We start from the raw sequence: 21,950 nt of genomic DNA, 5'->3' as shown, positions 1-21,950 counted from the left end.
CCGTCAAATCACGGGTTTACCACAATTCCGACGAGGCGACAGAAGAAAAGGGGGAAAAAAAAAACGCGAAGAAACCCGTCGTATCTCTTTCAGGACACGTCTCCGAGGACCACCGCAAAGAGTCCTGCGCGTTCCGTTCTCGTTTGCCGTGCTAGCGCCAATTATATCGGGCACTCGGATGAGAGATAATCGAGACGGCTACGGGGAAAGGCCGCTTAGACTTGTTTTATTTACCCGCGCGAATCTTTCGGTCCGAGGCAAGAAACGAACATTCACTGCTCGGGTCTTTAATTGGAGAGACGCACAAAAGAAAAAGAAAATGTATACATATATATGTATATATATATATATTTGTCATTAAAAATCAACGGAGAAAAGTCCTACGGTGGATGAAAAGTCAGACTCCTTGGAGTCTGGAGACATTGTTGATTTCACAGGACGCAGAGAGATGAGACTAAAAGTCTCATTCTCGAAAAGCAGTTTTGCTTTACGGATCCATCCGGCGCGGCGACGAAGGCTGCACGAAGGCAGGAGATCCTGCGGAAACGAAGTGTCTAACGAATTCCGAGGCTGACTGAATGCGACAGCGTCGTCGTCGAGGGCGAGCTCGAGTTTCGAGTTCACCGCCTCGTGAATAATTCGCATTCGGTATCACACCAACGGGCGAAAACGATCCCGTCTGATCGCGCGGTGTCTGCTTCAGATCGGGAATTCGCGACATACGGCAATATCGACGAAATACGGCACTCGCGAAAGACCGCACCTCGCCTCGTCTCGTCTCGTCCCCGTCGCTTATTGTCCACACAATCGCGGCGCAAGCGACGAAGAAGAAGCCCGACCGCGCGGCGCGCCGCGCCGCGCCGCGCCGCACCGACGAGAAAAACTGGTCCTGGAAGAACCTGCCTCGCGAAGCCGCGCGCTCGGGAACGAGATCCTCGCGACAGGCCAGGTCTCGGGGACGCGGAAGGATCGATCTTCGCGATCTAGAGAAACGGATCTTGTTTGCTCGCAGTAATCGTCGCCTCGCTGCACGGCGAAGCAATTCTCTCCGGTTTGGACGCTGCACGAATGTTCGATCTCCACCGAAGGAAGTTTCACCGCTCGATTCAATGGCTCTCCCCGTTGTCCGATTTACACCGCATACTTTATGCCTCATGGCGAATCGCGCCGGTTCTTTCGCTTCTAAGACGTTTGCATGTACGTGCGGAGCGCGCTCCGGACAAAAAAAAATCAACCCCGACGGTGTGAGGAGAGACGCGTGTCCAATTGAGAGAGGCTTCAAACGCTCCCACGGGCGTACGAAGCTCGAGACGATAGAATTACCTGGAAAGTGTTTCCAGAGGTGGAGATCTCTTCCCGCCTCCGGTTCGTAAAAGGCGAAAATTGAACGCGCGCGCGCGCGCGTCTGTCAGCGGCGGTCTCGAGAGCTTCGAGAGGACAATTCGGCCAGACGTGATCGAAGAATATCTCACGAGGGAGGAAACGTCATCGTCGAGCGTATCGCAGCGGGGCGATCTGAATTGCAGAGCGAGCCAGGCCGGGTTATCGCGTAAATTATTCGGATTCGCCGCGTATCTGCCGGTGAAAAAAGTTCCGCGAGCCGAGGTGTTTTATCGATTTGTCGCGGCGAGAGTTCTTCGCTCGCGTTACAATCGGCGTTACCGAAGCACGTCCGGGCGCATGAGTGCTCGCGATCGCCGCGCGATTCGCGTGTATTTTTGCCACGATCGATAGCGCCGTCGCCGGCGTCCGACGTGCTGGAGACACGAAATAGTCGTGCGACGTGATAGCAAGCTGCTGGCTCGCTTCCGGCTGCTCCGCGGCGAATCCCATTTCGATGATAAAGAATACGTCTCTCCTCCGAGCGCGCCCACGGTGGTCGCACGATGGTGTCCCGTAAACCGCGTTCATCACCGGGACGATACCTCAGCGCGTCTCCCGATGAGTTTCCCAACGCGACTCGCCAATCGTTTCCGTCCGTTGCGAATGTCTAAAGGCAGCCCGATGCGTCTGTGCGATCAATTATGCAGGCGAGAAGCTCTGAAGCGTCGCCGAGAAATTTGAGACAGCCGAATGTAATCGTATACAGAACATCATTTCCGCCTCGATGTGCACGCTCGACCAAATCACCGGCGGCCCTCCTCGTCTTCTCGCCGGTATTTTCATAAGGCGAGCGCTTGAGAAATATGACCGGCCAAATGAAAATGTTTATAACGTCGAGAATGTATGTATACACACACACACACATGTACATACGTGACTCCAAAGTGGGTCATGTTCATCAAACAACCGCCGTGATATTGCAGCGATATCGCTCGGTTGCAATTGCTGTAAATTTATTAACCCGCGGTCGCGACACGGTTCAACCACTGCGCGCGCGTGTCGCGCGAGAGTTCTCCCGTCGAATTAATATCAAACGCCCGGTAACTTCAGTACGCACCGATCAACTTCGGCCGCCGTAGCCCGTCGCATTAATGGAGGTGTGCGAGCTCGGCCGTAGTCACGTGTGGCCGGGAAAGTTGAAGTTCTATTGACATTTCGTTGGCCGTTCGATCACTCGCGCTAGGCGAGGACGGATATTCCGGGGTTGAGTTAATTAGACCGCAGCGCGCGCGCTACGTAAGTTCCCGCCTGACGTCCCGGGAATTCAACTGGCCCGGGCGAGCGTGAAGTCGTGCGCCGAGTTTGTACAAGTTCGCAAGGGCGAGCCGCAACGATCGATTAATATACGTCAATTAATGTATACACATTAATCAAATGCCACGCGGCTCCACGTCGAGTGTGAAACAATCGAAGCGCCTTCCTTCGGGATTTCCCGCGAGGGAAAGCGATCGGCCCGTGCGCAACATTCATCGGGCCATCGGACTACAACAACATCGTGGTAAAGGTCTCTCCCTGGAAGAAAAAATAAAACGGCAAATTGACCGATACCGTTACATTTAAAGATGCGATTGCTTTATATATATAGAGAGAGAGAGAGAGAGAGAGAGAGAGAGACGGTGTCTAGTGTTTCTTCGGACGAGGTCGCGCTCGAGCGAATGTTTGTTTGCGTGCTTCTTCGGTCTCATCGGATAATTCAAATCAGTATACCGACCGACGACTGCATCTGACCGTGTCGAGCGACGACGACGACGACGACGACGACGACGACGAAGATTGTCTATCGATACACTGAGAGAAAAGTATATGATATTTGGAACTATAATAATATAATAACTAAATTATAGTCCGAAATATCATATTTATAGCAAGTATTACCATAATATCGGTAATAATTACGATATAGGCATAGTATAACCAACCATATAATATTTTTGCTAAGAATTATAGTGAGTTAAACTAAAATTATTGTATGGATACAAATATAAAATGGTAGGTAAAGTAACTCTTTTACACAGTCAATATTACGAGAATATTTGCTAAATGATGACAGATGTAGCCATATGAATATTAAATCTCACTATATTTGTGAATGAGAAATTATATGTGGTAAAAGTAACTGAACAATTATTTCAGACAATCATTGACTATATATTTGTGTTTATTCTACTACATTTTGCAGGTTCTACGAACTATCAAAAAATATGGTTGACGCCAAAATGAAGTATAAAATATAGTGAGATTATAGTTAATTCAACTATATTTTTCGATCAGTGTAGCTCGGGAGGAAACGATATATCGAGAAGGAAAAAAGAGAGAAGGGAGTACACGGCCAAGTTGCACGAGTCGCGATATTGATTGGCGCACACCGAATTCTAGATCGACAGTACGATCGAGCAGATAGCGCTCCTTCAGGAAGTGGAGCGAGCATGTACCACCACCTTCAGCGCCTGAGCGTGTGCGGAATGTTGATTTTACGCGCCGGCCGTAAAATCCGAGTCCGACGTCGTGCATCTTTCGTCGTGCATTAATTAGCGCGCATTAATATACACGCGAATCTGTATTCGCACGGATTATGACGTGAACGTTGACCTCAATGAGATCTCACACAGACGTGTGTCATAATTTAATTCCGCACGATAGCACGGCCAAGCGTCTCAGCCGAGTCTCCTGATAAAAGTACGACGAATGGGGCGGGGCGGGGGCGGGGGAGAACACAAAGAGAATATCTCGCGAGGCGGGGCTTTCCCTGCGCGTCCGCGAGGACTTCATTAAGTCAGACTAAATATTTTCGGCCGCACTCGGTGGCGGCCACGACGGAGTGTTCCATACTCAGCCGTTACTGTTAATCAAAGCGAGTGGCATCAATGTTCTTACTTGTCGGTTTTTGCTCGCGCCATGTTCTCCCAACTGCGAGCGGGGTTGGCGAGTCTTGAGAGAGACAATTCCCTCGGCAAATAGGCGGAACAGTGCCAGCTGTGTCTCCAAAAGGTGCTTCCGCTCACCCTCTCCCGGTTTTTCGACGACGACGACGACGACGACGACGACGATGGAGGCGGTGGAGGCGGCACTACACCCTTCTCACTCATTTCACTGTCCACGACGACGAGACCGCGCGAGTCCGGTTCGCACCACGTTCTCGCTCACGCGTCTGCACGTCTGTACATCCGGCCTCGTGATATCGAGCGCGTTAGCACGAATTTACATGTTGTCCGTGTCGCGGCAGCGCGAGGCTATTTTCGCGAGGCTGCGGTCCGTTTGAACGGGAAACTGCGAGATACGAGAGTCCGCCGGTCCCCCGGGAGAAAATGGAGGGACTTCAGTCTGCCGGTGAGATAATTGGCTTAATAGCGCGATTTCAACGGCGCGACTGGCGACTCGATGGCGCGGCTCGAGTCTCCTGCCGGCGAGCTGTTGATACCGAAACAAGGCAAACTTCTCGAGAGAGCGAGTTGTCGGACTTGCAATGAGTGGGTGGACGCAATTTCTGAGAGAAACCGACGGAATCCCCGGGGCTCTCGTGAAATTCCCGCGTTCCGCGTCCTCTCGAGGCGTCCTTCTTTCGCGGCCGCAAACGTAGCCCGCACCGATCGATCGATATCGTGACCACTCCGGTAATAATTGAGGACAATTAAATTGAGAGAGAGAGAGAGAGAGAGAGAGAGAGAGGAGAGAGAGAGAGAGAGGAGAGAGAGAGAGAGAGAGGGAGAGAGAGAGAAATGAGGCTTCTGCTTGATTTGCAGAAGAATCGACCAAGCAATCCGCGGCGGAATTCCAAGCCGCCGTCCGATAGCGATTATTACCTCGCTCTAATGAATCCTTAATGAACCTATTAACTGAACGTTTTTGTCGACTCTCCCTCGACATCTCCATTGCGCCGCATCAGTTCTACGTAAACACAGGGCATTCACCGTATATATATATATATATATATATATATATATATATACGCGATACCTGCGGGAAGCAGGTTGACGTTAATCACGCTCGAGAACGATTGCAATTGCAGCAACATCGCGACTGCTTTCCGCAACGGCGAACGAACGCGCTAAGGCAAGCGCGAGACTGAGCAGAAGAGGTCGCCTAAATTGCCGCGAGAGATTGGAGAGGCGAGATCTCGCAGGTGCGAGTAGGAGACGCGGCGAGAGGGAAGAACTCCGTGGCCGTGTCTCGCTTAATTAAGCCAATAACTCATCTCGCGCGGCAAACGGGAAGTGTCGCGCGAGCATCCGAAGAATCCGCGCGCTGCGATCAGACCCGATTCGCGAAGTGGGCCGGCTAAGCGGAAGATCCAGCGCCGCGATGCGAGGAGGACTCGCCGAAGGTGAGCGGGTTTTCCTGCGAGACTTGTATTCCCCCCCCCCTCCCCCCCGGTGGAGGGGGTGGATTAATCGCGGTCGCGTTGGAATTTTGTTCAGGCGATTACGCGAGAGTTATCGTCGCGCCGTATCGCGCGAGCGCTCGACTTCCGGCTCGGCTCGGCTCGGGGCGAGTCGCGTTCGCGTTTGCTTGCGACGCACGTTTCGACACACATTGCGACTGAATTATTAATAACATTTCGAAAGCGAACCGACTGCGTCTCGTGCCGGCAGTGTCTGCTCGCGATTAACTCGCGTCGTGTCGGCGGCAGAAGCCGCGACAGCTCCGATCGAGCTTAGCTTTCTGCTTGCGAGCAACAGCTCGACACGCGTTCCGCTCTCTCGCGATTGTTTAACAGACAATTTCATTTCCCAGACGGATTATTACCGGCTGGTCTCATCGATTTTCCTCGCGAGCCATTGACGCGCACGATTCACGTGGGCGAGCCTCCGCGACGGGGGGTTCGAGGGGGCGTCGGCAGTGGACAAATGACCGAGTACGATCGAGTGATCTCGCAAGTCGCGAGATCGGCCGAAACTCGTCGAGTTCCCGCTCCAGAAGCAGATTCCCGGGCCGGCCAGAGGCATTCGAGTCCGTTCGAACGGAAAGATTGGCCGCGGCGTTCTTGGCGAATCCTCGAATCGGACTGGACGAAGGTGAACAGGTCCCCCGCGAGAATACCTGCCACCGATCGACCCACACCACACTCCACTCTCGCTCGACGTTCGTATTTTCGTGTGTTCAAGGTCGACGTGCGGCCGCGAGCGCGCCTCATTCAGACGGATTTTCAGCTCACCGGATCGTCCAGATTTTGCGCGCGCGATCGTGCGTGCTCATCGCTTGTCGCGTCGCGCTTAAGCGGGACGCGAGAGTCGAAGTTCTTTTCGTCCTCGGACGTGCTCGTGTCACCGAGACGCATCGTTACCGGCACGGCGTAATAAATTCATATCGCGCTCGGTAGTTTTAATTTTCGTTCCCCCGGGCACTTTTTTCTCCATTCACCCCGCCGGAACTGCACACCGGAACGCGGATTGTCGGCTCTAAATCCGGCGACCTCGGCGCAATTAACGAAGATGGGTGCGATGTAATTTCGCGTGGGTCTCGACGAGGCCGGAAATGTTGGTGGACGAGAAAAATTGGCGCGCGCACGCGCTGAACGGACGACGGATCGCTCTTGCCCTTTTCTCGCACGCTCCCTCCTCCTCCTCCTCCCCCCTTCTCTCTCTCTCTCTCTCTCTCTCTCTCTCTCTCTCTCTCTCTCTCTCTCTCTCTCTCTCTTACTCTGCCCGTCTCTTTCTATCTCTCTCCCTGCAAATTATTTTTGCAATTTCGTATCGCGCAGCACTTGCGCGCGCAAAATGTTTTTATTTCCGACTCGAGATTTACGGTTGAAACGCGCCGGAGAATCCGACGAGAGCCTTGCTTCGCACGTCACATTTATCCGACGCTCTTCTCTTATTGTTCTCACTTGCTGCCTTACACGTCTGTCGTCTCGGATACAAAGGGAAGTAACTGTTCACATTAGAAGTAACCGCGGGGCGTCTCGCGAGAGACGGATACTGATCGCGCGCGCGCGCGCGAACTCGTCTCCGTCGCGGTGCATCTAAGTCATCCGTCAGGTGAGAGAATGGCCGCACGGCAGGTACCGGAATGATCATCAGTGGTTGACATCTTCACAGTTCGCGGATCCCGTTGATCCACGGGACTCGCCATCGATGACTCGCCGAGCGAGTCCCGCGCGTCGACGCACCCGCCGGAAATGCGCGCACCAGGCACGGCGAAGAAAACGCGCGCATGCGAGGGTGCCGGAACTATCGACGACGGAAACGACGACGAGGACGACGGCAACGGCGACCGCGACGACGACGATGACGACGACGACGACGACGGCGACGTGCTATCGGCTCGGCGGCACGCGGCGTACTGCTCCGTCGATTGCAGCGCCCTGCTAAGCCGGCGACGCGCGTCCCGATGCGCCGCGTTGCACCTTCGGAATGATCGAGCCGGTTCGCCGACCGCCTGCCTGCCTGCCTGCCTGCCTGCCTGCCTGCCTGCTTACCTGCTTGCCTGCCTGCCTGCCTGCCTACCTGCCTACCTACCTCCCTTCTTCCTCACGAGATCGGAATAGAAAAGGGATAAAAGAAAGGGTACAGCAGAGTAGCAGCGGCAGCAACGACGGCGGTCCCGCGGTGATCCAGCTCTCGTTCGCGCTCTTTCCTGCGCGAGATCGAGATCTCGAGGAGGTGTACGAATCCCGTGGCGGAGGGCGCGCCAACAAAGCGCCAACAAACCCTTAAAACCCTCCCGGACCGGTCCGGGATTCAGCGCTTCACTCGGATTCAGCGCTCTTTATTTCCGACTCGACACCGCGAGCACCGAGATCGCATCGTCGGTTAATAAGCGATTCCATTAATTTAATACGCGAGCGTACTCGGATAAGCGAGCACGGGGCCGGACGCAGGTACGTGATTGCGAATCTCGTTTACTCGAATACTCGTTTCGGATCGATCGGGGCCTATATCGATCAGTCACACGAAATGATAACGGTCGACGGCTTCATGAATCACGACGGGCGCGCGCGATATACAAGTGCATTGTGCTCTGGCATTCCTTATCGCGAAGTTACATGCTCGAGCTGCTTTTCGCGCTCTCGAATTTTCCGCCGCTCCGTCCCGGGAAGCCGGCGAAGATTTTTCAGCCGTTCGGGCTGCATCGCGGCGCGCGCCCGATCCGGCGTAATCGAGTTTCTCGCGGCGACTGATACGCGCGATAGGATTAGACGGGAGAATTCAATTTGTTAGCTTCCACACGCCTCAAATGTCATCGCCGCGATGTGCGCTGGGAAGATCGATTATCGGCGGGCGCGACCGCTGCTTCAAACAGCTGGGAAATCTGACGGATTTTACGCGACGTGAAGTCTTCGTTCGCGCGCATCGATGTTCGGGCTCGCCGGACGCCGTTCGCTTCGCCAGAACAATGCGATACGCTTGGTTATACTCGCCTGCTCGGTGCAACCTGCAGGAATTCGTGCGTTAAAATAGAAACACGGTCAAGACGATAAATACGTATAAAGCTGTGGCCGTGAAGAGCCTGTGTCGCGGAAAAGGAGAGTGAACGAACGAGGGAGGAGCTGGTGATGGCTTCGCGGCTCCGCGGGAGGATTCGCTTGCGCAACTTTGCGATTCGATTAGCATGTGCCGCGCGCGCGCGTACTAATGAGCGCAGAGATTTGAATATCCGAGTTCGAAGAACAAAGACCGCGCAACGATCACTTTATCGCTAATATCGGCCGGCTGCGTCAGGTATGCGCGCTGTGTGGGCGCTGCCGAACGCATTGTATCTCGCTCTGCCAGTGTTTCTCAACCGCGATGGCCGCCTTGATTCAGCAGTCGTGCGTTTACGCTCGATATTTCGTTCGTCAAGGCAGTCCCGCCTGTCCAGATCTAAGAAGGTCCGACGATGAAGCGACGCGCGTAATCAGAGTCACGATTCATTTTCCGCGCGTGTCGCAAGAGGACGCCCTCCGCCGTGGGAAAAGAACGGCGCGATTAAAGTCGTCCTTTCGTACTTTCGACTGCCGGCGAGAATTACCCTCTCCCGTTATTGCGTTATAGTTTGATGACGCAGATTGCGTTCGATGCGATAACTTTGCCGCTTAATTTTAACGACGTAACGCGTAAAGCCCTTGGCTCGTTACTCCGCGATTTAATTGCATTTTCCACGGCGCTCGGCGGCGCATACGGCTACGATCATATTTCCCAGAATCTCTCTCCCTCTCTCTTTCCCTCTCTCTTTCCCTCTCTCTCTCTCTCTCTCTCTCTCTCTCTCTCTCTCTGTGTGTGTGTTCAAGCTGACGGATATTTTCTCGCGATTGCTTTCCAAGAGAGATCACCCCGTGAACTTACTGGCGTGACGCGGAGATGACAGTGTTTGGGCGGATTGGCAAATTCGCTAAATCGCTTTTCCTCCTTTTGGGCCCGACTGTAGCGAGTCTGCGCCGGTGAATTTCTACGCTCTCCTTACATTCCTGCGGCTTTGCTGATTGAGGAAATTTCCTTCTTGTTGGACCTCAAAGGGATCTGTTTCGTTTCGGGGCGCGTTTCGGTTACGCTCCAGAAAGTTGATCTCTCGAGGATCAGGATAAATGTGAGCACTTTAGTCTGAACAAATTTCATATAATTCTCCAGTATTCTCTCTCTCTCTCTCTCTCTCTCTCTCTCTCTCTCTCTCTCTTTCTTGTGAGTGTTTCCTGTGCTCGTTTAATACACAGTTTCGAAGGACCGACACGAAAGGTTTCGTAGCCTGGAGATTTCGCATGTGCAATGACAGCGCGTTAGACGAATGACAGCGAATCGAAGGCCAAATCATAGGTGCAAAGCCGCGCTTCGGGGAAGGTATAGCGATCGCTTGCAGGAGCGATCGCTCATTCACAATCGGAGGAGCAATTATCGAGGGCGAGCGGGAACGAGCGGAAGAACGTTATAACGAGCGGCTTTTTAATATCAGAGAACCCGATTGCTCGCCAGCGCGATTTTCAAGTTGCCGGCGTCACTTGTCCGCCTGCCGCCTATTGAACAAACGGCGAGCACGACTTGTCGAACGACGTGCTAAACGCTCGGTTTGGCCGTGTTCAACGATTCGGCAAATTCGGCTGAAAGAGAACGCGGCCGCTCCGAAGCGGGAGCGGGAGGAAGGGTCGGGAACCCCGTCGTTTCGACATCGTGTTCTATGCGACTGGTCCCGAACGGCCGGGGACGAGGGCTTGTTTCTGTAAGCCGTTGGCCCGGTAATTGATGCCCGCTGCGGAGAATCCATCGTAAAGTACATGTACGCGAGCGCAAACACGAGAACGCAAACAGCCGCTGCATAATCTATGCGGGGCGTGTTGCATCTCTTTGATTCCGATAGCGCTCGTTCGCTCGCTCGCTCGCTCGCTCTCTCTCTCTCTCTCTCTCTCTCTCTCTCTCTCTCTCTCTCTCTCTCTTTCTCTCTCTCTCTCTCCCTCCCTCTCTCTTTCTCTTTTTGTTTTTCTCGCAGGTTCGCTGTTCGTCCGCTCGTTCGGCGAGCGACGTGACGGAAGAATCTTCCGATCGGCGAACACGTGAGATCAATCCGCGCCGAGACCGGATCGCGCTCACTCCTTGAGGAATTCGCGATTCGCGGCGTCGAGCGCGAGAAGAGCGTTTTATACAATCGAGATATCCCGGAGGCAGAGGAAAAACACGCGAATCCCGATTCCCCCGGTGTTGTATTCTCCGTGAAATCACGAGTGTGCTGCTGCTCGCGGCCAAAAACCTAATGATCCGGAGACCATGTTTGATGTACGAATTCGCGGATTTTTCTCCGATCGAATATTGATTTCAACGCTTCTCTCTCTCTCTCTCTCTCGTTCTCCCGAGATATATTTCTCCCGCTTACCGAAACGTCGGAGCCGATGCAGCAATTTGCAAGTCGTGTGTCGCGCGACGACGTCGAAAACGGACCCCGGAAATGATTCTCGATTAGATGCCCGACGTCCGAACGCGCGATCATTCACGCCGCGGAGAAAGTGCGCGCGCGTGCTTGCGTAACAATGACCAGAACGAACTGGCGACGATCGAGCGTACGTCCCGGCAGATATCAGACTGCGCAGGATTGAACGTCAGAATTCTGTCTCGGCGCCTCGGATCTGACCGAAAGCGCGCGAATGATAACCGCGTGCGACGCCAAGTGTAATCGCACGCGCGCGCCGCATACTTGATGAGCTCGAGCGCGAACGTCGCCGAGAAAAGTCGCGCTATTAATCCGCCTCATTATGGACCGGCCGGGCCAGCGTGGGAGTTTTACGAGACGTGTTTGTGAAATGAGCGAGCTGGCGGGACCGGCTTGCTGTCGCGGGCACACCCGCTTGGAACTCTCCGGCGAACTTTCGTCCGCAGCCCGGAGATTCGAGCCCGGAGCGGAGAGAAAGGAGAAAGAAACAACTCGGTCCTGAGTGCTAATCCCTCGCGCATCGATCCCTCGTGATCCCTCCATCCGAATTACCGAGGCGGCAATTATCGCACCGGTGATATCGTTCAATCGCGCGAGAGCGCGTCCCGGTATCACACTCGATCCGTCTGTTGATCGAGTTCTCCTGAGTTCTCTCGTCGTCCCGAGTCGCCGGACTCGCGGGACGAACACGAGACGCGCTTCCGAATCCCCAATCACTCTTTTAACAACCTCCCCCCCCCGCCGTCTTCAACCCCGCCGTATGCACGAGGGTCGCGGTTCCGCTTCCGCGGGAGAGAAAAGCGCTGATCCAGGCACTTCGCGATTGCCTCGGATCGGAAAACGTCGTGGTGAATCGAGACACATCGCCGTCACGGCGATATCGGGCGAAATGACGTACGACATTCCGGCCACTCTTGTCGAATGTCACTCGCAGCGCTCTGGCAAAAAGAGTGGGAGGAAGAGAGGGGGAGAGAGCACGCTTCCGCCACGGAAGGCACCCGGTGGATGGTCGGGTCGGGTCGGGGCGAGGTGCAGCCGCGACCCGCTAAAGTTGCCGGCTCGCGAAACGATGAATAATTGAGCCAACGGGATGCAGGCGGATGCGCAGACCAAGGCTTCTCTCTCCCTCTCTCTCTCTCTCTCTCTCTCTCTCTCTCTCTCTCTCTCTCTCTCTCTCTCTCTCTTTTCTCGCGCGCGCGCGAGATGGTTAAAAATTGCCGTTCGCGCACATCCGTCATTCCGTCGTGGCGATCCGCGAGCAACGGGATTAATTGCGACGAGTAGAGCCGTTCTATTTTCGCGCTCTCTCGCCCTGCCGTCGCGCTTTAAGCGGCCGAAACCTCCTTCAACTGCGACGAGCAAGAGCATGTGGGGCCCGTCGTCCTGCGGCGTGCCCAGTCCGCGCGGATTCTCCGCAGAATGCACAGCCGAGCTTACGGCGCGCGTTGGCCGCGATTGTAATTTATCGGGCGGGTAATTGCGGAAATAACGAGCTACCGCACGATTCCGTTTTACCTCGCTCGGAAATCGCGCGACGGCGGGGAGCGCGACGGGGAGCGGAGGAGCAGAGGGCGAGAACGATGGGCTGGGAGGAGGGAAACGGAGGGAGAGAGGGGACGAGAGAGAGAGAGAGAGAGAGAGAGAGAGAGAGAGAGAGAGGCGACCTCCGGAGAACATTGATGATTTCCATCCTGGAGGCTAGCATAACTCGCCCTCCTCCGTTCCGGACTCGTCCATCAGCCTGCGTGGCTACGTTGTACGTCGAAGCGCTGTAATTACCAGGTCGCAATTAGTCCGCCGCCGCTCTCGCGGCCGGGTCCGTTTCGCTCGATCGTTCGTCGACGGAGAAAGAAACGGCCGCGCGCACCGTTGATCCTAATTGCACGCGCGAGCGCGCGAGCGCAGAAATGCCGCGGCATGATAATGGCATTTCGCCGGTTTTCGCGCTTTCGAAATTTCTCGCCGTCGAGCGCGCGCGGCCGAAAGGATCCCGCGCGTTCGGGGTGTCTCGCGGCGGACGTTTCACGTCGCGGCGGTCACAAGCAACGGGCCTTCGTCATTCACGATGCGCAGCCGACGATGGTTGCGCCAGTCGGATCGCGCGCGAGAACGGCAATCTCACGAATATTGATTTATTCCGCAGATTGGATATTTGCCCCCCCCTGCACTCCTTAGCGGGTCATAGGAGAGATATCATTCGCGACGTAATAAGGCGAGGCAATAGCGAGAGCGTCTGCGCGTGCAAGTGAGTGCGCGGCAAGCAATTTCGAAGGGCGGAAAACAACGGGATATCGCGGAAAGTGATTAACAACACACGACGATGATACTTTCTCCTTCGCATTTCGTAAAAGAGAGAAGGAGACTGCACAAATGCGCGTCTTATATGTCTTGCATGCTGCTACCGCAGTATTTTGTATTCACGTATACTCTGCGACAGCTGCAGCTCGCACACGTCGGTCAGCCCGGGAGAACGGAGAGAAAAAAGTTCGGAGACAAAAGTTTCCGCCGGAGCACAAAGTACCGAGGCACTCTTGTCAAGCCGCGCGATATTGGCGCGCAACGGCATCTGCAAGTATCGATGCAAGGCACGTCGAGATTGCCACGCGGGTATTGCGCGCTCGTGGTCGGGGCATTACACGTGGCGCAAAGTCGACGGAGGAGAAAGCGGGAGCGGCCGACGGACGCGCACGCTTAAACTTGACACTCGCCATCTCGCGAAGTCGCGTCTCTCGCGGTGGTACCGCGGGCGAAACCGGTTGTTATTATCTCGGGCGAGAGACGTAACGCGGTGTAACATGTAATCCTTCCTTGAAACGTGAGTCCCGACTCGGCAGATCGCATTCGTCCGAATAGCGCTGCGCGTATTCGACGCTAAAGCCGCGACGATAAAGCAGCGGGGGCTCGCCGGCTGAACGAGCGCGGAGGTCGCGTGTTGATACTTCGCGCCCACCTTTCTCTATTTTTCAACTCAATATGTTTTAATTAAATATTCGGGATTCGGGGCAACGTAAAAGAGGAATCATTAATTTCGGCCGGACTGTCGGACTTTACACGGCGGGATCTTATTTCGCGATCGCTCCTCGCCCGCCGGCTGCGATATCAGTCTGACACACTTCGCGGAACTGCACATGGCTGGCTGCGTACGCGATATGGTGAGGGTGCATCGCATTTTTTTGCGATTAATATTGCGATGGATATTAAGGAAATCGTGGAGACGTCCGTCGACGGATATTTACGAGTTTAATGTGAACTCCTCGCGGGGGAGCGCGGTGATTAATAGCGCGTATAATTGTTACCGAGGCGCCAACGTTAATACCAATCCACTGATTAATCGCGGCATCGGCTCGGATGGCCGCCGAACTGACGAGTAGAAATCGTAATTTCCGCTTGACTTTGACACGAAGCGCGGCCCGCGCTCCCGAGTGTGCCGTATCCGTTTCAATTATGCGTGCGAATGGACACGCGCGGCGGCAAAATCGATCAGCCGCTCGCGCTAGTCGGGATCTGCGAAATAGGCCAAAGAAAATGAGCGGCAATAGGATGCAGCTGCGACCGATGAAGTTCCAAATATAACGCAAATGGCGCTATTGAAGAGCGCGAGCGCGATCCATCATTTTAAGCGCTTTGATTCGGCGAGTCGGGCGGTTTGCTATTTGCGTTGCAGCGGCTATCGATATTGCATTTCGTGCGGATTGAATAACGCGCGCATCGAGAGAGAGAGAGAGAGAGAGAGAGAGAGAGAGAGAGAGAGGGGAGGGGGAGAGAGACGGAGAAAGAAATCACGAAAACACGAGTAAAACAGAAAAAAGAACCGGTAATTTCATAATCGTTCGAAACGAGTTTCAGCCGCTGAAAAAATCCGCGAAAATCCGCCTCATTGAAACTTGTGCGCGTCGGGGCGGAAAATTCCTCCTCAATTTTCCGCGCAATTCCCGCTTCCAAGAGCGATTCAGCGGGCGCGGTGTCTCGCGCGAAATAAATTTCCGGAATTGATGGTCCCGTGTAGCGTTATGGAAGACTCACTGACCGTATCGACGAGACTCGTGGGAGCGCGGACGCTGACGTGTGCTACGGAAAGCACTTGGTGCCACTGCTCGTAAAATGCGCGGCGACTTAATCGCGAATTCACGAAATGCGCGCCGCGATGAATCGCGACGTTAATCGCCGGTTAGCTCGCCAAACAATTAGACGATAATTCTCGTCGCTAATCGGCATCGACGGTCGATAGCTCGAGATTTCGGTCGACCACCTGTCGCGCGAATTACGACTCTTGGAAGATTAATACTCTGCGACGGCGGCGCGCGCGCGCGCGCATGCGCGGGCAATTTCGATATATGGCGACTTTGCGCGACCGACAAGCCGTCGGCTCCTTCGCCCACGTACGTGGTTTTTGAGCCACGTAAGCGCCGTTTCCGACGCGATGGAAATTTACGAGAAAGTCTAGTGGACCATGAAGATGCTCCCGTCGTTCCTCCATCACAATGACGGATCTATCGCGCGCGAATGTCATTTTGAGGATATTGAGGACACTCTTTTAAATAAGAAACGATTTTCGATAGCCACCAACGGTCGAAAATCGTTTCAACGAGAGAGAGATAGACAGATAGAGCGAGAGAAGGAAAGTATGAAGTATAGTTGAACAAATATAAAAAAAGAAATGCAATGCAATTCAAAAGATATGACAAGTTAAGACCGAAGGAGAAGATCTCCGATGACGTTTTCTGTTCGCAAATAAACGCGACATCTCTCTTGAATACAAGAGATGAGTAAATTGTCGGCGGCTTTGCGAATCCCCACCGCAGCCGATGACACGTGCAAGATTGTAACTGGTACTTGCCCTTTCATCGGGCCGGCTGCCCGTTGAGAGCGACTAAAGGGACATTTTCGAGAAGGGTCCGACGAAAAGGAGAAGACACGATACATCGCGCGCGCTGACACTTTTATGGCGTCTCGAACGGCGGAATGCGACTTATCGATGGATAACACTCAATAAATATGTAATAAACGTCGATGACTGCGCGTGCACATTGATGCCGAGTGAAATTTCATGGTCCGGATAAAGATCAATATTTTCACTAGCTGACGCTATAGTTGGCGTGATTTATCGGCCGTCGCTTTTATTAGCGGATATTTATAGCGAGCACCAATCTCTGTCTCTCTCTTTCCTCCCTCCCCCCCTCTCTCTCTCTTTCTCTCTCTCTCTCTCTCTCTCTCTCTCTCTCTCTCTGTGACATGTACATATCGCGCAGATATTCTAACACCGATGACGGATGAAATCAGTGGTTGGCACGCAACATAAAAATAAACGATTCGTCATGCGGGATCCTTGCAACGTCGCGAATCATTAAGCATATCCCGATGTTACTTTTTTTTGTACTGTTTTTCCTTCTTTTACGACGCATCGGATATGTATGTGTGTATAATTCGAGGTGGTCTGGCTTATACTTGCGCGTCTCACCCTCCGTTGGGAATTTCAGAATTCCGTTTTTATGTTCCTTTTTATCGGACCTTCCTCCGCGAGCACCGCTCGGTTCCTTTCATGAGAAAATTCCTCCGACGAAAAGGACAAATACCAATGACAAGATTATGCTTGTCACAAGGGACGTCGCAATGGTTCGCCCGTGATTTAGCCTCCCACTGACTTCTTCCATGTTTGTCGGTTGTACGCTGAAGAGGAGTCCTTGCGATTTATTAGTTACGTTCAGAACGGAACACGGAAAATAATAATGATAAATTACCGTGTATGAGTCGAGGTTAATAAATTATCGCAAAGGTATCGCAAAGGAATATCGTAGAAAACCGTAAAATATAAAAAGGATCGATCGCTTCCTCCGAGGTGGGCAAGCTCTGTTCGAGCGAAGTCATAACTCGAGGCATCAGCCAGCCAGCCAGCCAGCCAGCCCAGTCGACTCGCGGATAATCCTCTTCTTCTTTGGAGTCGGCTCGCACACATCCGTCGCGCGCGACGTTACATTCTCTCGCGAGCCTTTGCGGACTTTCAGCGTTCTCGCGCGACTTCCGCGCCGGGAAAGGCCAAAGGGAAGGCGCGTGGCTTTCGGCGTTACCGCCCCTTAGGCGAGGAAACTCGATGGATCGGCGAGTCGCAAGTTTCGCCTTTTACGCTCGAAAAGAGGGAAGGAGCCGTGCCATGCGGACTTTGCGAAACTTGCCGCTCGCTGGATTAAGTGTCAAATCTGTGACGTCGGGAACTTGGCGTGCATAACGTCGAGTTTCCAAGTCCGATTGTCGGGACCAACCGGACGCAGCCTGCGCGAGATCGCAGGCTGACGATCGACGTCACGGACAACGGCAGTTCCGTCGGGAGAGCGAGCGCCGCTCGAATAATCGCGGCTCCGATAATTGGACCGGACTTGGATATCGAGGATACCTTAAATTCCGAAAAATCACATTCGCTCTCCCCTTTTTCTCGCTCGCAAAAGAAGAACGTGCTTCGCGCAAACGACAATTATCATGCCTTGCCGACGATTAAAAGCCACGGTCGTTCCTTCACGCTTTCGACGAGGTCCTTCTGTCCCGACGAAAGCACGGCTCCCACGTGGGCCGCTCGTGGGCGAGTTTACACGTATGCCCACGTGGACCATATGCCGTGAGCTCGATTACACGTCGTCGTCGCGCCTTACGCGTGACGCCTACGCGCACTGCTGCGCCTCCGAGCCTGAAATTCGGCGGAGAGCCAACGGAAGAACCCGGCATCGCGAGGATTCTACACTGAGCATTCGACGCTTGAGAAAACTGCGCGCAGTTGCAAAGCCGCGTGCATCAATTAATTGTTTCCGCCGACTCGGCGCTTCCGTGCTCGGCACCGGAAATTGACAGGCGATGCCAACTGCGGCATTTCCAGAGAAAGCGAGAGCGAGGGCAAAAGCGTGAGAGAGAGAGAGAGAGAGAGAGAGAGAGAGAGAGAGAGAGAGAGAGAGAGAGAGAGAGGCGCATCTAGCTGGCATCTGTCTGGCGAACGCTGACAGGATGATGCAAAACGCGGCGGGAATAGCGCGCGAATTAACGTGCACGCGCGAATGCGCTCGGGATAATCGAACATCTCCCCGCGGGGGTTCGGCGCACGCACTGCACGTGACGGACATGCGATTGCACTATTAGCAAACGTGTGGCGGCGTTATCCCACGTTCGTCACTCTCGGATGCGACTCGCGAAGGATAACGCGCGCGCGCCGCGAAAGTATAATCGATAACGTGTAAAATTACATTTACTTCGCGGCCGACAAAGGACGCCGCGACGGCTCTTCCTCTTCCCACCTTCCCCCCCTCCTCTCCTCCCCGTCAGCCGGCCGGCCGCCTACCTTGTGACAGCTTAATTGAAAGATTCGCACACGTGGCCGTTTTACGAGGGCGCGCGTGTTTTTGTATACAAATGGGACATCGCGCGGCCCGACGGCGACGGGAATAGCGCGCGCGATTAGTACGCGGCAGCTCGAAAAGCCCACGCGACGCTTTGACAGTCCGCCTTCGGCGCTTTTTATATCGCGCCATCTCTCCATCGTTGGTCTTTATGGCTTTTGCTTCGTTTTCACTAGTTACGTCCATTATACACTTGTTGGTCGGAGAGGCGCTCAACGGGTCTCCGTCGGAGGCTGACGCACGAACGCCAAGCGAACGCGCACAAGTGCGAATGTCCGAATTGCGTTCGGACAGATTTGTCGCTAAACTGTTGAGAAACTCGTTTATACTCGGAATAAATATTACTCGGCGAGTTCGTGCTTGAGCATAATATTTCCCAAGGGCGCTGCTCTCTCAGCAGGAGAGAGCTGCCTTATGTTTTCGTCTGTCCAACGTGCGATCGCGACAGCGGCAAACTCGTCCTTTTATTTACCCTCATCAACCCCATTATTTGTCTGTATTAATTATTTAATATTTGCTTATTGCACATGTTCCATCTCTGCCTGCAGCGGCACAATGTGTCAACAAACGCACACCATGTCGCGCGAGACTAACGGGTGAAACACACGGATAAAATATTGAAATAATGGAATATTAAATAATACCAAAACAAGTCCTCCCCTCAAAGAGCCTCGACATGTAGAGAACAATATCGAACGAGCATTTGACGCGCAGCGTCAAATGTAAAACAATAGCCTATACGCCGTTATATCCCGGGGCTCTCCGTCGGTGTCGGCTCCTCAAATTCGTCGGAATTTTCCGCTTTAATATAAAAGTAAAATTTCGCCTCGGGCGGCCTCTCTCTCTCTCTCTCTCTCTCTCTCTCTCTCTCTCTCTCTCTCTCTCTCTCTCTGCCGTGTTTCCAGCGGAGGCTCGCAGCCGCCGGAAACAGCGACTGTGACGACGCGTCATTAAGAGGAGCAGTTCCGCGGCGGCCGCGCGAGCTGTGCGCGTTAAGAAATAGCAGCGTTGCAGAGCGATTTGAAGGGGCGCAGGACGCCGGTAATGAGAGCGCGCGATACGACGGGACACGTAACAGCCGTATCGAAGGCTTAAATCTAATCCCAAGGATGCGCCCGATAGGCTGGCCCGCGAGACTCGCGTATGCAGAACGCGTATAATGGGAATACCCGGCGGCTTTCGATCGGGAGCCAATTACCGGCGCAATCGAACGGCACGGTAGCCGCGCGCAGAACCCAGTAAACTTAACCGCAGCATTCAAACGGACCAGGCCAGGCCACGCGCGCCGTCCGTTCCACATTTAAAAGGCGAATCCATCGGGCCGCCGCCGCGAAATTGCCTTCGTCCTTCGTTTCTCGCTCGACCGCGCGCGCGAAGCGCCGGCCGCCGAAAACGCCGTTGCGCGCTGGCTAGACAAGCAGGGTACTCACCCGTTGGTCGTGTTGTGCGCGAGGAAGGACTTGGGCAAAGACAAGGATCGCTGGTGGGGGTCCAAGGCGACGTCGCTCGTGAGGGGATCCTCGCCCCTGGTGGGCGCGCTGCCAGGTCTGGAGAGGGTGCCGTCCTTCGGCGGCTCGATCAACGTCTTCAGCGAACCGATCACGGCGTCCTCCATCGGCGTGGATGCGCCGGAGCTCTTGGCGTTTCGTGGGCTCTTCGTCACTGTGCGGTCCGACGTGGTGACCCAGATGTCGCTGCTGGAGGACGACAGGGTGTTCGTGGACGAGGAGGCGATCGGGCCGCTGGGCGAGCGGCTGATGTTCATCCCTTGAATGGGCGACACCTTCCTATCCTTGTTATCGGCGCCCTCGAGTGCGCCCGGGAAGTCGGACTTCCGGTACACCCGATGATGCATCTGATCCCTCTTCTCCAGCCCGGAGCCTGTATTTAAACATTGATCCATGCGCGGCATGTTAATTTGATAAGACTAGCGAAGAAGAGTGCACCGAGTTCTCTCGTTTCACTTGACATTCAAGTGAAGATATTCCCCGAGTTTGGGAAAAATTATGTTCACCAAGTTATCCCAAGCCATGAGCTTCTTGGGGGGAGAGGCTCGATCTAACTTCTCCATAACTGCGGACCGAGCCTCCCCCCGAAGAAACTTACGACGGATCAACGTCGAATACTAAGTACTAACTGTTGCCGTTGCTCCCCTCCATCGGCGACCACCTATTAGCCTGCTTCAACACGCCCTTGGGTTTCTCCTGGTACTTGGAGTTGCTCTGTTGGCTGCTCCTGCTCTTCCTCGAGTTGTCCCTCTCGCGGAGCTCCCGATCGTCCATCCGCTCCAAGGAGGCCGGCGAGGAACTGGCACTGCCGCAGTGGCTGCCAGCGTCGGTGGAGAGCCGTTGATGCGCTGGGTAGCTCTGCGACAGCTTCATGAAGACCGGCGCCTGATTCGGCGAGTACAGACTTTCTCTCTGCGAGCAGTGAGGCCAGAAGTCGCATGTGCTGCTGTTGCAGCGTAATTTCGTGTCCGGGCTCATGCAGAAGTCTTGGTTGCTGGATGGTGTGTTCGTGTTCGGCGTCGTAGCGCCTCTCTGCAGAGTGCGCGGTCGTCTGGATTGTTGCTGCTGCTGTTGTTGTTGTTGTTGTTGTTGTTGTTGTTGCAGCTGCTGCTGCTGCTGCTGCTGCTGCTGCTGCTGCTGTTGTTGCTGCGAAGAATTGGACGCTTTCGACAACTGCTGCTGTTGCTGCTGCTGCTGCTGTTGCTGCTGCGAAGAATTCGACACTTTCGACGACTGCTGCTGCTGCTGCTGCTTGGAGGATATAATGTAGACATCGTAGGTGTTGTTGGGATTGCCTCGCCTCTGCTCTTGACTGTCCTCGCGACGCTCGTAGCGGCTCGACAACAGGCTTCTCGCCGCAGCGCGGCTTCGCGTGCCGTACAGGTACTCGGTCACCACTTCCGCCTCGCGCAGCAGATTCTCGTTCACGCCGTCGTCGGTGGACTGAGCTTTCCCTGAGTGATTCGAAAAAGACGCTCGGATATGGAAGTGAGACTCACTGCTCGGCTCGTTTGGCTCTTTTATCGCCGAGGTAGCGCTGCTGTGCGTGCTCTTCTCGAATGCGCTATTCACGTCGCTAAGCTTTGAATCGCTCGGCATATTATGTTCTCTGACTGTTAGTTATTTCCAAGCGATACGCATGAATGCGTTTGACGCGGCATTGAATAAAAGTGCGAAATAAATGGCGAAATGTTTCAGATAGATACTACGAATAGAGTTAATCGTCGCTGTAAAATTCACCGGACGTGATCGTTATTTTTGTACGCTCCCGGTAGTTTCGCCGTGAAATACACTTGCGGGTGTCAACAGCTCGCGTCCTACACTCTTGTGCTCGTAAAATATTCGATACGTGCGT

The 21,950-nt window shown here is 54.2% G+C and overlaps 1 protein-coding gene across 7 annotated transcripts in view; it reads right to left on the bottom strand.

The window, feature by feature from the left end:
* The window catches only part of RhoGEF3 (Rho guanine nucleotide exchange factor 3), a 129,056-nt gene that overhangs the window by 47,329 nt on the left and 59,777 nt on the right, over positions 1-21,950 (bottom strand). For 4 of the 7 annotated variants that reach the window (XM_025300364.1, XM_025300366.1, XM_025300365.1 and 1 more), the window contains exons 11-12: positions 20,725-21,549; positions 20,018-20,468 (exon numbers count right to left, since the gene is read on the bottom strand). In XM_025300364.1, the coding sequence (XP_025156149.1) occupies positions 20,018-20,468; positions 20,725-21,549 (1,276 nt within the window). Of the gene's footprint in view, positions 1-12,875; positions 12,981-20,017; positions 20,469-20,724; positions 21,550-21,950 lie in introns of all 7 variants that reach the window. The other 3 variants (XM_025300361.1, XM_025300363.1, XM_025300362.1) reach the window with 1 other exon arrangement.

Source organism: Harpegnathos saltator, unplaced genomic scaffold, assembly GCF_003227715.2.
Source record: "Harpegnathos saltator strain DR-91 unplaced genomic scaffold, Hsal_v8.6 scaffold36, whole genome shotgun sequence".
Lineage (NCBI taxonomy): Eukaryota > Metazoa > Arthropoda > Insecta > Hymenoptera > Formicidae > Harpegnathos > Harpegnathos saltator.
This window is presented reverse-complemented; position numbering and strand designations above follow the sequence as displayed.